This window comes from Podarcis melisellensis, assembly GCF_964234715.1.
Source record: "Podarcis melisellensis genome assembly, chromosome: 18".
NCBI classification, from domain to species: Eukaryota; Metazoa; Chordata; class Lepidosauria; order Squamata; family Lacertidae; genus Podarcis; species Podarcis melisellensis.
Window position 1 is genome coordinate 5,414,302 of NC_138536.1, and position 16,648 is coordinate 5,430,949.

At 46.2% G+C, this 16,648-nt stretch overlaps 1 protein-coding gene and 1 long non-coding RNA gene across 4 annotated transcripts in view; both read right to left on the reverse strand.

Moving 5' to 3' along the window:
• Positions 1-16,648, reverse strand: part of LOC309361037 — a 46,582-nt gene that overhangs the window by 27,686 nt on the left and 2,248 nt on the right. The gene's annotated exons all lie outside the window — the stretch shown is intronic.
• CERS4 (ceramide synthase 4) overlaps positions 1-16,648 on the reverse strand; it is a 108,159-nt gene that overhangs the window by 25,109 nt on the left and 66,402 nt on the right. For all 3 annotated transcript variants that reach the window (XM_081895748.1, XM_081895747.1, XM_081895746.1), the window contains exons 3-4: positions 3,241-3,358; positions 1,762-1,880 (exon numbers count right to left, since the gene is read on the reverse strand). In XM_081895748.1, the coding sequence (XP_081751874.1) occupies positions 1,762-1,880; positions 3,241-3,358 (237 nt within the window). The remainder of the gene's footprint in view (positions 1-1,761; positions 1,881-3,240; positions 3,359-16,648) is intronic.

Genomic DNA, 16,648 nt, shown 5'->3' on the forward strand with positions numbered 1-16,648 from the left:
GATAAACCATAATTAAAATGTTCCGGCATCTTGGGTCACACAGAGGCAGCAGCAGCAGCAGCACAAACTGTTCAGGAGAACATTTAGTCAAAATATGTATCTGAAGAAGTGTGCATGCACACAAAAGCTTATACCATGAACAAACTTAAAGGTAAAGGGACCCCTGACCATTAGGTCCAGTCGTGGCCAACTCTGGGGTTGCAGCGCTCATCTCCCTTTATTGGCCAAGGGAGCCGGCGTACAGCTTCCGGGTCATGTGGCCAGCATGACTAAGCCACTTCTGGCGAACCAGAGCAGCGCACGGAAACGCCGTTTACCTTCCCGCCAGAGCAGTACCTATTTATCTACTTGGACTTTGACGTGCTTTTGAACTGCTAGGTTGGCAGGAGCAGGGACTGAGCAATGGGAGCTCACCCCGTTGCGGGGATTCGAACCGCCAACCTTCTGATTGGCAAGTCCTAGGCTCTGTGGTTTAACCCACAGCGACACCCGCATCCCTTAAGAACAAACTTAGTTGGTCTCTAAGGTGCTACTGGACAATTTTTTAAAAAAAATTAAAATACATTTTGACTGTGTCAGACCAACACGGTTACCTACCGGAGTCAAAATATGTAGCTCTACTTGATTTTGCTAAAGGCAACAACACTCTATTTATTGGGTGCCCTTAACAGGGTTCTATAATAATAGGATCAGGTCGAAAGAAGCAAATAATAATAATAATAAGAATAAGAAGAAGTAAAAAAAGCACTTGGACATTGCTAGGAAAATAGGTATGGCACTTATTCCAGCTTCACTTAAGAAGTTGTTGCTTTAAGGAAATTATGGTTCAGAACTGACAACTCTGACCAATGCAGACAAAGAAACTAGAATTGTGAACCCAAGGGTCTAGGGTTTCTGGACTACAATTCCCACCATCCCTGAGCACTGGTCCTGCTAACTGGGAATGATGGGAGTTGTAGTCCCCCAAACAGCTGGAGTTTGGGAAACCCTGTTTTAGAGTCTCCAAGACTTTTAAGCTTAAACATTGCAATTTCTGGGTGAAATATCTTAAACCAGCCCACAAATGGAAGCAAGAAGAAATCCGGACGGAAGAAGAATGGCAAATAAAATTAATGGGCTATTCAGAATTGGATAAAATGACAGGAAGGATTCGAAACCTCCGGGACCAGAGATTTGCGGAAGATCGGAAGAAGTATACGAAGGATTTGAAGAGCAATTGTCACCCACAAATTACGTTAGTAGGACTGCAAGAAGTTTTGTAAGGAGAAAAATATGAAACGTTACGAAGTAGAAAAAGGATAAGAGATCTTAGTTATGAGATTTAAATGTAATAGGGGAAGTATGTACAGTGGTACCTCGGGTTAAGTACTTAATTCGTTCCAGAGGTCCGTTCTTAACCTGAAACTATTCTTAACCTGAAGCACCACTTTAGCTAATGGGGCCTCCTGCTGCTGCCGCGCCGCCGGAGCACGATTTCTGTTCTCATCCTGAAGCAAAGTTCTTAACCTGAAGCACTATTTCTGGGTTAGCGAAGTCTGTAACCTGAAGCGTATGTAACCTGAAGCGTATGTAACCTGAGGTACCACTGTATATTAAGAAATGTATATTAATAGATTGGAAAATTTTAAAAAAATTTTTTGTATAAGATGCAAAATTATGCTTAATTACTGTTGAAAATGATATGTTAAAAAACTAATAAAATTATATATATATTTATAAAAGAAATATCTTAAACCGTGTGCATGTTTTGATGTTTCTTACCTGGCTTCGCAGAACTTCTTGGTCAAGCTAGGCCGGTCCTGGTTACGGCGATATCGGAACCATCGCTCCACCTGCCTGGGCTGTAAGTCGCACTGTTTGGCCAGACCGGCGAGCTCGCCCTGAAAAAGAGGCCGGGGAACAGGTAGATTGCAGTAGATCACAGGAAACACCTCCCCCCCAATCTAAAAAACTCTACGTCTTCTGCTTCCTAAAAAAAGCTCAACAGCTCTGGCAGATCATCGCCAGTTTTGTTATATCTAAGTCTCTTGAAAGTTGGATGTCAGGTGATTGGCAGGTGGGCGTGGCTTGGCGGACTGTCGGTCAGGTGATTGACAGGTGTGTTATCCCACCCACCTATCAAGGTCGGCCCCTGGAGGGAAGCGGGGATACAGACAGCGATCTGGCCCACCCGGCCAAAAAGGTACAACACCTCTGCTTTACGTTTTAGCTATGGTTTATTACCGATGGCTAACGTGGCTAATATAGAAGGACGCGGGTGGCGCTGTGGGTTAAACCACAGAGCCTAGGACTTGCCGATCAGAAGATTGGCAGTTTGAATCCCCGCAATGATGGGGTGAGCGCCCGTTGTTCCGTCCCTGCTCCTGCCAATCTAGCAGTTTGAAAGCACACCAGTGCAAGTAGATAAATAGGTACCGCTCCGGCGGGAAGGTAAACGGCATTTCCATGCACTGCTCTGGTATCACCAGAAGCGACTTAGTCATGCTGGCCACATGACCCGGAAGCTGGACGCCAGCTCCCTCGGCCAGTAAAGCGAGATGAGCGTCGCAACCCCAGAGTCGGCCACGACTGGACCAGAAACTACAACTAATCCAGAATGCGGCAGCTAGACTGGGGACTGGGAGCAGCCGCCAGAATCATATAACACCATTCATGAAAGACCTCCATTGGCTCCCAGTATGTTTCTGAGCACCATTCAAAGTGTTGGTGCTGACCTTGAAAGCCCTAAACAGCCTCAGCCCAGTAGACCTGAAGGAGCGTCTCCACCTCCATCGTTCTGCCCGGACACTGAGGTCCAGCTCCGAGGGCCTTCTGGCGGTTCCCTCCCTGCGAGTAGTGAGGTTACAGGGAACCAGGCAGAGGGCCTTCTCGGTAGTGGCACCCGCCCTGTGGAATGCCCTTCCTTCAGATGTCAAGGAAATAAACAACTATCTGACTCTTAGAAGACATCTGAAGGCAGCCCTGTTTAGGGAAGTTTTTAATGTGTGACGTTTTATTGTGTTTTCAGTATTCTCTTGGGAGCTGCCCAGAGTGGCAGGGGAAACCCAGCTAGATGAGCGGGGTATAAATAATATAATATTATTATTGTTGTTTCTCTATTTCGGAGGGGAGGTGCTGATGTTGTACATTCACATTCCACTTTGTTTGGTGGCTGAAGAATAGCAAATCTGGCAGGAGAAAAACAGCCCTCCTTCTAGGAACCAGTAGAATCTGGTTGCAAAGACCTCTGCAGCCACTTACCTCTTTGGGGCTTTTCCTTTGCGTGGTGTAAAAAGCTTCCAGGACGGGGTTCGGAGGAGCTTTCCTTCGTACTTTCTCCCTCAGTCCCATTTTTCTGCTCAGCGGCACAGCGACGATCCTACGGAGGAGAATAAGTCAGGTTAGCAGGCGTTGTTCTCTGCCTGGGTTTGGTCACAAGATGCCAGGAAAAGGAACAGAAGGCAACTTGGGGTCAAACACTGCTTGTTAACTTGGGACGCGGGTGGCGCTGTGGGTTAAACCGTAGAGCCTAGGACTTGCCAATCAGAAGGCCGGCGGTTCGAATCCCCACAATGACAGGGTGAGCTCCCGTTGCTCGGTCCCTGCTCCTGCCAACCTAGCAGTTCGAAAGCACGTCAAAGTGCAAGTAGATAAATAGGTACTGCTCTGGCGGGAAGGTAAACGGCATTTCCGTGCGCTGCTCTGGTTTGCCAGAAGTAGCTTAGTCCTGCTGGCCACATGACCCAGAAGCTGTACACCGGCTCCCTCGGCCAATAAAGCAAGATGAGCGCTGCAACCCCGGAGTCGGCCATGACTGGACCTAGTGGTCAGGGGTCCCTTTACATTACTGGAGTCACTACAGGTAGAACGAGGCTTCCTCGCTGTCGTCACAAGTAAAGGTAAAGGACCCCTGGACGGTTAAGTCCAGTCAAAGGCGACTAGGGGTTTGTGGCGCTCATCTCGCTTTCAGGCCGAGGGAGCCGGCGTTTGTCCGCAGATTGTTTTCCGGGTAGGAGACAAGATTAACACTGGTTAAGAAAGTGAAATATTTAGGGGTTAGCATGACTGCTAAGAATGTGAATCTATTTAAGGATAACTATTAAAAATGTTGGATTGAAGTAAAAAAGGACTTAGAAATATGGACAAATCTGAAGTTATCACTGTTAGGCCGAATTGCTGTGATAAAAATGAACGTATTGCCAAGGATGCTATTTTTGTTTCAAACATTGCAAATCTTGGACAAAATGGACTGTTTCAAGAAGTGGCAGAGAGATATCTCCAGATTTGTCTGGCAGGGCAAGAAGCCTCGAATAAAATTTAAGATATTAACTGATGCTAAAGAAAGAGGTGGATTTGCCCTGCCAGACCTTAAACTTTATTATGAATCAGCTGCTTTTTGCTGGCTGAGAGAATGGCTGCTTCTTGAAAATACTGATCGTCTTGGACTTAGAAGGTTTCAACAATGTATTTGGTTGGCATGCATATCTGTGGTATGATAAGGTCAAAGCACATAAAGCGTTTAAAAACCATATTGTCAGAAAAGCACTGTTTAATGTCTGGATAAGATATAAGGACTTGTTAGAAAATAAAACCCCAAGATGGTTGTCACCAATGGAAACGAAGGCTCAGAAAAAACTCATTATGGAGGCCAAATGGCCGAAATATTGGGAAATTCTGGAACAAGAGGGAGACAGATTAAAACTGCAGAGTTTTGAAAAATTAAAAAATAGAGTGCGAGACTAGCTCCATTACTACCAAATAATGGAGGCATGTAATTTGGACAAAAAACTTGGCTTCCAGGTGGAAAAATCAAAATTGGAAACAGAATTGTTAGATCCCAAAGTTAAAAATTTGTCAAGAATGTATAACTTGCTGTTGAAATGGAACACTCAGGATGAAACGGTGAAATCTGCTATGATTAAATGGGCACAAGATGTTGGACATAACATTATGATGGCTGACTGGGAACAGTTATGGACCACAGGTATGAAGTTTACGGCACGTAATGCCTTAAGAGAGAATCTAATGATAATGATCTACAGGTGGTACATGACACCAGTCAAGCTTGCAAAAATTTACCATTTGCCCGATAATAAATGTTGGAAATGTAATGAGACTGAAGGTACATTCTTTCACCTTTGGTGGACATGCCCAAGGATTAAGACATTCTGGGAGATGATTTATAATGAAATGAAAAAGGTATTTAAATATACTTTCCTGAAGAAACTAGAGGCCTTTCTCCTGGGCATGGTCAGCCAATTGGTGCCAAAGAAGGATAGAACTTTCTTTATGTATGCTACAACAGCAGCAAGAATATTTATCGCAAAGCATTGGAAGACACAAGAACTACCGACCTGGGAAGAATGGCAGATGAAGTTGATGGACTACATGGAACTGGCGGAAATGACTGGCAGAATCTGAGACCAGGGAGAAGAGTCGGTGGAAGAAGATTGGAAAAAATTTAAAGACTATCAACAGAAACACTGTAAAATTAATGAATGTTAGAAGGATGCTGGAATGAAGTTATATGGCTTTAGCAGAAATGTTATAAAGAATTAAGTAAAAAATAGATTGTTAATGGGCCAAAGGGGAAAAAAGTAAGGTTAGATTGTGTTAAGATAAATTATAGGACAAAAATTGAGAAAGATGGAAAGGATTTGCTGAAATAGCTAACTGAACTAGAACACAAAAAAGGGAGGTGTGAGGAGGTCGTTGAAACAAGTAAATGAAAGATAGGATATGGAAATATTGGATGTGTTTTTAATTGTTTCTGTTTTTTGTTTCTGTTTTGTCAAGATTAGTAGTGTTTTTGTTTTTCATGTATTGTATTGTATTGTTTTGCTTTGTTTAACTTTTTCCCTTCTTTTTGTAATCTTTAAACTCTTAATAAATATTATTTTAAAAAACAAAACAAAAAACAGATTGTTTTCCGGGTTGTGTGGCCAGCAGGACTAAACTGCTTCTGGTGCAACGGGACACCGTGATGGAAACCAGAGCGCACGGAAACACCGTTTACCTTCCCGCCGGAGTGGTTTTATCTACTTGTGCTTTGACGTGCTTCCAAACTGCTAGGTTGGCAGGAGCTGGGACAGAGCAACAGGAGCTCACCCCTTCGCGGGGACTCGAACCGCCGACCTTTGGATCCCTGCTCCTGCCAACCTAGCAGTTCGAAAGCACGTCAAAGTGCAAGTAGATAAATAGGTACCACTCCGGCGGGAAGGTAAACGGTGTTTCCGTGCGCTGCTCTGGTTCGCCAGAAGCGGCTTAGTCCTGCTGGCCACATGACCCGGAAGCTGTATGCCGGCTCCCTCGGCCAGTAAAGCGAGATGAGCGCTGCAACCCCAGAGTCGGCCATGACTGGACCTAATGGTCAGGGGTCCCTTTACCTTTTACCAACTCTGTGATTCTGTCCCCTTTCACACGCCCAAAGCAGTTTCCAGAAAACTCTCAATATCCCTCGCTCCCGAAACCCTTTTTGCCTATAAAGCAGCCGCTCTGTAATGGAGCAATTATCTCTCAGAGCGATGCTCTCCGGCCTTTATAGAGATAGCTCATCAATAAATACTCATCTGGCTCTTCCTTTAAACCCCGCCGCCCGAGGGACTGGCTGCGCTTACAGAGAAGCAATTTAGCAATGCCTAAAGGCAGGCTGTTGCAGCTTACAAGATGAAAATGTGAGCTGGAGGCTGGATCCAGTCCAGCACCCACAAGTTGCAAAAGAGAAAAGGCACTCTGCAGATTCTCGGAGGCAATGAGAGCAGTACATGTGAAAAGGATCTAGGAGTCTTGGTTGACCACAAACTTGACATGAGCCAACAGTGTGACGCGGCAGCTAAAAAAGCCAATGCAATTCTGGGCTGCATCAATAGGAGTATAGCATCTAGATCAAGGGAAGTAATAGTGCCACTGTATTCTGCTCTGGTCAGACCTCACCTGGAGTACTGTGTCCAGTTCTGGGCACCACAGTTCAAGAAGGACACTGACAAAATGGTCAAAGGCCTGGAAACGATGCCTTATGAGGAACGGCTAAGGGAGCTGGGCATGTTTAGCCTGGAGAAGAGGAGGTTAAGGGGTGATATGATAGCCATGTTCCAATATATAAAAGGATGTCACCTAGAGGAGGGAGAAAGGTTGTTTTCTGCTGCTCCAGAGAAGCGGACACGGAGCAATGGATCCAAACTACAAGAAAGAAGATTCCACCTAAACATTAGGAAGAACTTCCTGACAGTAAGAGCTGTTTGACAGTGGAATTTGCTGCCAAGGAGTGTGGTGGAGTCTCCTTCTTTGGAGGTCTTGAAGCAGAGGCTTGACAACCATATGTCAGGAGTGCTCTGATGGTGTTTCCTGCTTGGCAGGGGGTTGGACTCGATGGCCCTTAGGGTCTCTTCCAACTCTATGATTCTATGATTCTATGAAAGACGTGGGTTGCAGAGAACTGGGTTCCAATCCCAACTACCTATAGGAACGTAAGTCCAGCATCCTATTCCCGTGACCACCTTGTGTCCAAAATGCAACATTACGACTGGGGGCAAGTCTTCGCTCTGTAGAAGCTCAGTCCTGGCAAAAAAACTCTTAATTATTGGTTCCATCTAAATCTAAATCCACCCGGCCTACTGCCCTCAGTGACACAAGACCCCCATAAAAGTGCGTAGTCTAAAACTGTGCACCAAAAATTCCTCTCCTTTTTAAACAATAATAATTTTTATTAAGTTTCTTATAGATATAACACATATCACAACGAAAGAAAAACAGAGAAAAAGAAAAAAGACAAATCACAAATATAAACAAAAATAAAATAAAATAAAAACAAGGTACCTAAATACCTAAACAAGCGAAACAACACAAACTAATTAATTATTTGGACTTCTAACCTTATAAACATATTTTGGGCTTCCTCTCAGCCCTCCCATCTGAATTTCCTTGTAATTAAAATGTAGCAGTTTTCTGGTATCATTTTTTAAAAACACAGTATTCCAATTAAAATAAAATTTCTTAACTTTCCTTTAGGTTCTAAATCTTATTTACCGTATTTTTCGCTCTATAAGACGCACCAGACCAAAAGACGCATCTAGTTTTTGGAGGAGGAAAACAAGAAAACAAATATTCTGAATCTCAGAAGCCAGAACAGCAAGAGGGATCGCTGCGCAGTGAAAGCAGCAATCCCTCTTGCTGTTCTGGCTTCTGGGATAGCTGTGCAGCCTGCATTCACTCCATAAGACGCACACACATTTCCCCTTACTTTTTTAGGGGGGAAAAAGTGAGTCTAATAGAGCAAAAAATACGGTATTTAATTAACTCTTAATTTAATCCTAGGCCTAATCTGGTACTTTCAAGTAATTTCCAATTTTTGATATCACAGTATTCATTCAAATAGTCCTTAAATTTCTTCCACTCTTCTTGGTATTCCTCTTCTTATTGGTCGCGGATTCTTCCAGTAAGGTCAGCCAGCTCCATATATTCCATCGTTTTCATCTGCCATTCTTCCACAGTTGGTAATTCTTGTGTTTTCCATTTCTTGGCTATAAGAATTCGAGCAGCCAAAAATTCCCCTCCTGCGGACTCCACCTACATCAGCTTCTCACTATGGGGTTTATTAAAGCAAAAAAACTAATTGGACAGCGTCTGAAGGACTTAGAGCAAAAAAAACAATCTGGCCATTATAAAGAAACTCTGTCCTTGGTATGCCTCCCCCCCCCTTCTCAGTTTGATTCCCTGGCACCATATTTGTATAAATTGTTGTTGTTGTTGTTTAGTTGTTTAGTCATGTCCACCTCTTCATGACCCCCTGGACCAGAGCACACCAGGCCCTCCTGTCTTCCACTGCCTCCCGCAGTTTGGGCAAACTCATGCTGGTCGCTTCAAGAACACTGTCCCACTGGTCGCTTCGAGAACACTGTCTTCTCTTCTCCTGAGGTGGCCAAAGTATTGGAGCCTCAACTTCAGGATCTGTCCTTCCAGTGAGCACTCAGGGCTGATTTCCTTCAGAATGGAGAGGTTGGATCTTCTTGCAGTCCATGGGACTCTCAGAATTCAGCACCAGAATTCAAAAGCATCCATTCTTCGGCGATCAGCCTTCTTTATGGTCCAGCTCTCACTTCCATACATCACTACTGGGAAAACCATAGCTTTAACTATACGGACCTTTGTTGGAAAGGTGCATTTTGTACGTTATCCAATTTTAACCACACTCATTACAAAATGGCTCAAAATTTAAATAAACATAGAAAGGTGGACAATTTCTAATTACAAGTCTTCAGACGCTAGTGGTGTTAATTGCTTGCAACAACCTTTCTAATATCGTGTAAATTTGCTCCAGTCCTTTTGGAATACTTGATCGTGCTGGTTCCGGATTTCCCCCTTCAGCTCTGCCAGTTCTGCAAAGTCCATCATTCTCATCTGCTCCTCTTCTTTTGCTGTTATTTCTTGATGTTTGCATTTTTGGGCCAAGAGAATTCTTGCCGCGGTTGTTGCATACCCACGTACCTACGGGACCGCCTCTCCTGGTATGCCCCGCGGAGGACCTTAAGGCCCACAAATGACAACATTTTGGAAGTCCCAGGTCACAAGGAGGTTAGATTGGTCTCAACTAGGGCCAGGGCCTTTTCAGTACTGGCCCCGACAGGGTGGAAGGCTCTGTCACAGGAGACTAGGGCCTTGCGGGACTTGACATCTTTCCGCAGGGCCTGCAAGACAGAGCTGTTCCACCAGGCCTTTGGTTTGGACTCAGTCTGACCCTTATGTTTCGATCTATGGGCTACTTTTAAAATGAGGCTGCATTTTAAATTGCATTTTAACCTGTGTTTTAAATTGCCCCCCTATTATGTTTTTACTGTAATTTTACTGGTGTTAGCCGCCCTGAGCCCGGCTCTGGCCGGGGAGGGTGGGGTATAAATAAAAATTATTATTATTATTATTATTATTATTATTACATACAAAAACAGTCTTTTATCTTCCCTCTGTATCTCCTCACCCACCATCCCCAATAAAAAAGCTTCTCTTTTTTTAAAAAAAACAAAACAAAAGTATCTCTAAACATTTTCTTTAGCTCATTATATACCATTTCCATCAAGAAGGCTGATTGCCGAAGAATTGATGCTTTTGAATTCTGGTGCTGGAGGAGACTCTTGAGAGTCCCATGGACTGCAAGAAGATCAAACCTCTCCATTCTGAAGGAAATCAGCCCTGAGTGCTCATTGGAAGGACAAGTCGTGAAGCGGAGGCTCCAAGACTTTGGCCACCTCAGGAGAAGAGAAGACTCCCTGGGAAAGACCCTGATGTTGGGGAAGATGGAGGGCACAAGGAGAAGGGGACGACAGAGGACGAGATGGTGGGACACTGTTCTTGAAGCTACCAGCATGAGTTTGACCAAACTGTGGGAGGCAGTGGAAGACAGGAGGGCCTGGCGTGCTCTGGTCCAGGGGGTCACGAAGAGGAGGACACGACTAAACGACTCAACAACAAGAATACCATTTCCCAGAAAGCCTTTACCTCTTTACAAGTCCACCACATGCGGTAGAAGATACCTTCCCTTTCTTTACATTTCCAACGATTCCATGATTCTATGCTACATGGAAAGGGGCTTTACTGAGAAATCAGAACTGCTGTGGCACAAAGAGGCACCTTTTCAGAAGCTGCCATTCTGTTGCGAGTTGCATTTGCTTCCCAGGAGGAGCTGGGAATGAATCATTTTATGGGCTTTTGCTGGAGGTGGTTTTCATAGGGCTTTAGGCCGATCTTTTTATTGCCTGTCGGGTTTTACGGAAAGAATGCGTCACACCGAGGACTCGCAAAGGGTTTTCTGGGGGAGGAGGGCGGATTTGCTCCGGGAAACAAAGATGCCAGGAGCTCATGCGCCGAGAAATGAAATTCTGCAAAGATGGACGCCCGAGACAAATATACTCTTGCCCCGCCCGTGATCTGATCTTCCCTGTTTAAAAAGACGGTGTAATGCAGTGGTACCTCGGGTTAAGAACTTAATTCGTTCTGGAGGTCCGTTCTTAACCTGAAACTGTTCTTAACCTGAGGTACCACTTTAGCTAATGGGGCCTCCTGCTGCCGCCGCACGATTTGTGTTCTCATCCTGAAGCAAAGTTCTTAACCCGAGGTACTATTTCTGGGTTAGCGGAGTCTGTAACCTGAAGTGTCTGTAACCTGAGGTACCACTGTACATGGCTAGGCAAACTAAGGCCCAGGTGCCGGATCCGGCCCAATCGCCTTCTAAATCCGGCCCGCGGACGGTCCAGGAATCAGCATGTTTTTACATGAGTAGAATGTGTCCTTTATTTAAAATGCATCTCTGGGTTATTTGTGGGGCCTGCCTGGTGTTTTTACATGAGTAGAATGTGTCCCAGTCGCATAGCGTGGGGGGTGCAGGGGGGGGACCGGCCGCACCGGGCGCAACATCTGGGGGTTAGGGGGCGCAAATCCACGGGTTAGGGGGCGCAAATTACTTGCCTTGCCCCGAGTGCTGACAACCCACGCTACGCCACTGATGTGTCCTTTTATTTAAAATGCATCTCTGGGTTATTTGTGGGGCATAGGAATTCGTTCATTTTCTTTTCAAAGTATAGTCCGGCCCCCCACAAGGTCTGAGGGACAGTGGACTGCCCCGTGCTGAAAACATTTGCTGACCCCAGGTGTAATAGATCTCTGGCAGACATGTCCAGGCGGTCAACCGCAATCAACAGGCAGATCCCGGGGTGATTGCTGTTGATCGTGGGACCTATATTTGGGTGCGTGGCATGTTGTCAATCATTTGAACGTGTCCAGAGGAGGGAAACCCAAATGGTCAAAGGCCTGGAAACGATGCCTTATGAGGAACGGCTAAGGGAGCTGGGCATGTTTAACCTGGAGAAGAGGAGGTTAAGGGGTGATATGATAGCCATGTTCAAATATATAAAAGGATGTCACATAGAGGAGGGAGAAAGGTTGTTTTCTGCTGCTCCAGAGAAGCGGACACGGAGCAATGGATCCAAACTACAAGAAAGAAGATTCCACCTCAACATTAGGAAGAACTTCCTGACAGTAAGAGCTGTTTGCCAGTGGAATTTGCTGCCAAGGAGTGTGGTGGAGTCTCCTTCTTTGGAGGTCTTTAAGCAGAGGCTTGACAACCATATGTCAGGAGTGCTCTGATGGTGTTTCCTGCTTGGCAGGGGGTTGGACTCGATGGCTCTTGTGGTCTCTTCCAACTCTATGATTCTATGATTCTATGATTTCTTTCCTGGCAGCTGGCGGCAGACGTGTGTGCAATTTGACAGCGCTGGAGTTTAGGGTGAGCGGAGTTTTGCAAACCCCCCCCCCCCCAATAAAAAGATCAACAACTCTTTCCACCCACCACCCCACACACGCTCCTTCTCTGTCCCTGGGTAGACACTGCCTTTTTTAATATACTGGGAGTATATCGCAGTATCTTGAGAGCTGGACGTGCCTGATCTATGGCATTAAATGTTTAGTAATATTGGGATTTAATTAGGACTCGTATGTTCTAACTGGGAGAGAAGACTGCCTTGATGTGACCTCGATAGGGATTTGTGGTGTTTAATTAGTATCTATGCGTAAGGACTGTGGGGGTTTGGGCTGGGTGTTCATCAGTATGCGGATGATACCCAGCTCTACCTCTCCTTTAAATCGGAACCAGTGAAGGCGGTGAAGGTCCTGTGTGAGTGCCTGGAGGCGGCTGGAGGATGGATGGCGGCTAACAGATTGAGGTTGAATCCTGACAAGACAAAAGTGCTGTTTCTGGGGGACAGGGGGCGGGCGGGCGTGGAGGACTCCCTGGTCTTGAATGCGGTCACTGTGCCCCTGAAGGACCAGGTGCGCAGCCTGGGAGTCATTTTGGACTCACAGCTGTCCATGGAGGCGCAGGTCCATTCCTCATCCAGGGCAGCTGTCTACCAGCTCCATCTGGTACGCAGGATGAGATCCTCCCTGCCCGCAGACTGTCTTGCCAGAGTGGTACATGCTCTGGTTATCTCCTGCTTGGACTATTGCAATGCGCTCTACGTGGGGCTACCTTTGAAGGTGACTCAGAAATGACAACTAATGCAGAATATTTGGGTAGGAGAGCCAACTTAATGCCAACATATTTCACATCTGGCAACCTATGTGCCCCTTTGTATCAGATAATACATAGGTTGTTGTTGTTTAGCTGTTCAGCCGTGTCCGACTCTTCGTGACCCCCTGGACCAGAGCACGCCAGGCACTCCTGTCTTCCACTGCCTCCCGCAGCTTGGTCAAACTCATTATTTTGACCAATAGGTAAACGAGTCTAAAAAGCCCGGGACACAAATTTTCACGGCCCTCTAGCGGCTATGGTGGCTCGTTTAGCAGAAGTCATGTACAGTCATACCTTGGAAGCCGAATGGAATCCGTTCTGGGAGTCCATTCGACTTCCAAAACATTCGAAAACCAAATTGCAGTTTCTAATTGGCTGAACCGGAACACTCACTTCCGGGTTTGCGCCAAAAGTTCAACTGCTAAGGCGTTCATCAACCAAGGTATACGTGATTCTGACCAAACTAGACCTTCTAGGATAGCTTTATATGTGTTGGATGCTTTTGAATTCTGGTGCTGGAGGAGACTCTTGAGAGTCCCATGAACTGCAAGAAGATCCAACCTCTCCATTCTGAAGGAAATCAGCCCTGAGTGCTCACTGGGAGGACAGATCCTGAAGCTGAGGCTCCAAGACTTTGGCCACCTCATGAGAAGAGAAGACTCCCTGGAAAAGACCCTGATGTTGGGAAAGATGGAGGGCGCAAGGAGAAGGGGATGACGGAGGAGGAGATGGTGGGATAGTGTTCTTGAAGCTACCAGCATGAGTTTGACCAAACTGCGGGAGGCAGTGGAAGACAGGAGTGCCTGGCGTGCTCTGGTCCAGGGGGTCACGAAGAGTCGGACACAACTAAACGACTAAACAACAAATGTGTTGGAAGCTGCTGAGAGCGGCTGGGGCAGATGGGCGGGGTATAAATAATAAAATTATTACCTACAGGACTGCCTCTCCTAGTATGCCCCGCGGAGGACCTCAAGGTCCACAAATGACAACACCTTGGTGGTTAGATTGGTCTCAACTAGGGCCAGGGCCTTTTCAGTACTGGCCCCGACTTGGTGGAACGCTCTGTCACAAGAGACCAGGGCCCTGCGGGACTTGACATCTTTCCGAAGGGCCTGCAAGACAGAGCTGTTCTGCCTGGCCTTTGGTTTGGACTCAGTCTGACCCTTATGTTTCCCTTATGTTATGGTTTTGATCTATGGGCTACTTTTAAAATGAGGCTGCATTTTAAACTGCATTTTAACCTGTATTTTAAATTGCCCCCCCATTATGTTTTTACTGTAATTTTACTGGTGTTAGCCGCCCTGAGCCCCACTCTGGCAGGGGAGGGCGGGGTATAAATAAAAATTATTATTATTATTATTACTAGGTAAAGGTACCCCTGCCCGTACAGGCCGGTCGTGTCCGACTCTAGGGTTGCGTGCTCAGCTTGCTCTAGAGGCCATGAGCCGGCGCTGTCCGAAGACACCTCCGGGTCATGTGGCCAGAGTGACGAAGCTGCAGCTGGCGAGCCAGCGCAGCACACGGAAACGCCGTTTACCTTCCCACCATAAAGCAGTCCCTATTTACCTACTTGCACTTAAGAGTGCTTTCGAACTGCTAGGTGGGCAGGAGCTGGGACCGAACGACGGGAGCTCACCCCGCTGCGGGGATTCGAACCGCCGACCTTCCGATCAGCAAGTCGTAGGCACTGAGGTTTTACCCACAGCGCCACCCGCGTCCCATTATTATTATTACTACTACTAGTAGTACAGTGGTGTTGTTGTTTAGCTGTTTCCTGCTCTTTGTGACCCCCTGGACCAGATCACGCCAGGCCCTCCTGTCTTCCACTGCCTCCCGCAGTTTGGTCAAACTCATGCTGGTAGCTTCGAGAACACTGTCCCACCATCTTGTCCTCTGTCGTCCCCTTCTCCTTGTGCCCTCCATCTTTCCCAACATCAGGGTCTTTTCTAGGGAGTCTTCTCGTCTCATGAGGTGGCCAAAGTCTTGGAGTCTCAGCTTCAGGATCTGTCCTTCCAGTGAGCACTCAGGGCTTATTTCCTTCAGAATGGAGAGGTTTGATCTTCTTGCAGTCCATGGGACTCTCAAGAGTCTCCTCCAGCACCAGAATTCAAAAGCATCCATTCTTCGGTGATCATCCTTCTTTATGGTCCAGCTCTCACTTCCATACATCGCTACTGGGAAAACCATAGTTTTAACTATACGGACCTTTGTTGGCAAGGTGATGCCTCTGCTCTACCTCAGGTTAAGTACTTAATTCATTCCGGAGGTCTGTTCTTAACCTGAAACTGTTCTTAACCTGAAGCACCACTTTGGCTAATGGGGCCTCCCACTGCCGCCGCACGATTTCTGTTCTCATCCTGAAGCAAAGTTCTTAACCCGAGGTAATATTTCTGGGTTAGTGGAGTCTGTAACCTGAAGCGTCTGTAACCTGAAGCGTCTGTAACCTGAGGTACCACTGTATTTTGCTTTCAGGCTTAGTTTGGCTGAGACAGCTCTGCAACTGGGGTTTAAACACGCCATGGAAAGTCATCACCTTGGGTGCCAAGCGTGGGTGACTGGGTAAGCTTCATTGGGGTGCAGAACAATGTGTACCCCAATTCTCCAGGCTTCCAAGGGATCGCTTTAGATAAACAGTTCGGGAATGCTTGGCTATCTGTGCTTTGTGGAAGTCACTGACAGCAAGTTGTGGCACGACTCCTCATAGACCAGGAATGTTTAGGAATGCTGGCGCTTAACCAAAATTCAGCTCCAAAGGTTCTTCAGTCCCTGGAAACTTCACTTTTGAATCCGGATGCCCACAGAAGCCAGAATTTCACCTTTTGTAAACTTCTTAAGATAAAACCGGGTCGTGCAGAACAGGGCTCGTCACAGGGACTCCTGCAGGACTGTTTTGGAGCTCTGTCAGAGGCCTTGATAGGCAGACTATCGTCCACCAGGGCCAGGGCCTTCTCAGTGATGGCTCCGACCTGGTGGAATGCTCTGTCCCACGAGACTAGGGCCCTGCAGGATTTAACCTCCTTCTGTCGGGCCTGTAGGACAGAGCTATTCCGCCTGGCCTTTAATTTGAATTCAGCCTGATCTTTTATTTCCCTTCTCATCCCTCCCCCTCCCCTTTTATGAAGATCACCCGCTCTGAGACCCCACAACTAATTCTCCCCCGGCCTCCTCACTGGCCCAAGTAGGACCAATTCAGCCAGCTAGCCCTGGGGATTATCTAATGCTTATTTCCCCTAAACTGATTTTTGATTTTTATTGTTATTTTTTATACTGTATTTTATGCTGTTTTTATAATTAAGTGTTTTAAATTTGTTGTTAGCTGCCCTGAGCCCGATTTTTGAACCCGGAAGGTTCAAATTTTTTATTATTATTATTATTATTATTATTATTATTATTATTATTATTATTTATTATTATTATTGATGCTGGCCGTCAGAAGTAAAACGACAAATGCTCTGAAAGAGGGGCTGCGAGTCCGTGTAGACCAGGCATGTCCTACAGGTCGATTGCGGGGGTTTCTGTGGCCAATCACAGGTCCCCCCCCAAAAAAAAATGTTGAGCAACTTTGGTCTCTCCCTCCGGAAAAAGTTTGACAACTCTTGGCAACGACAATGGGTA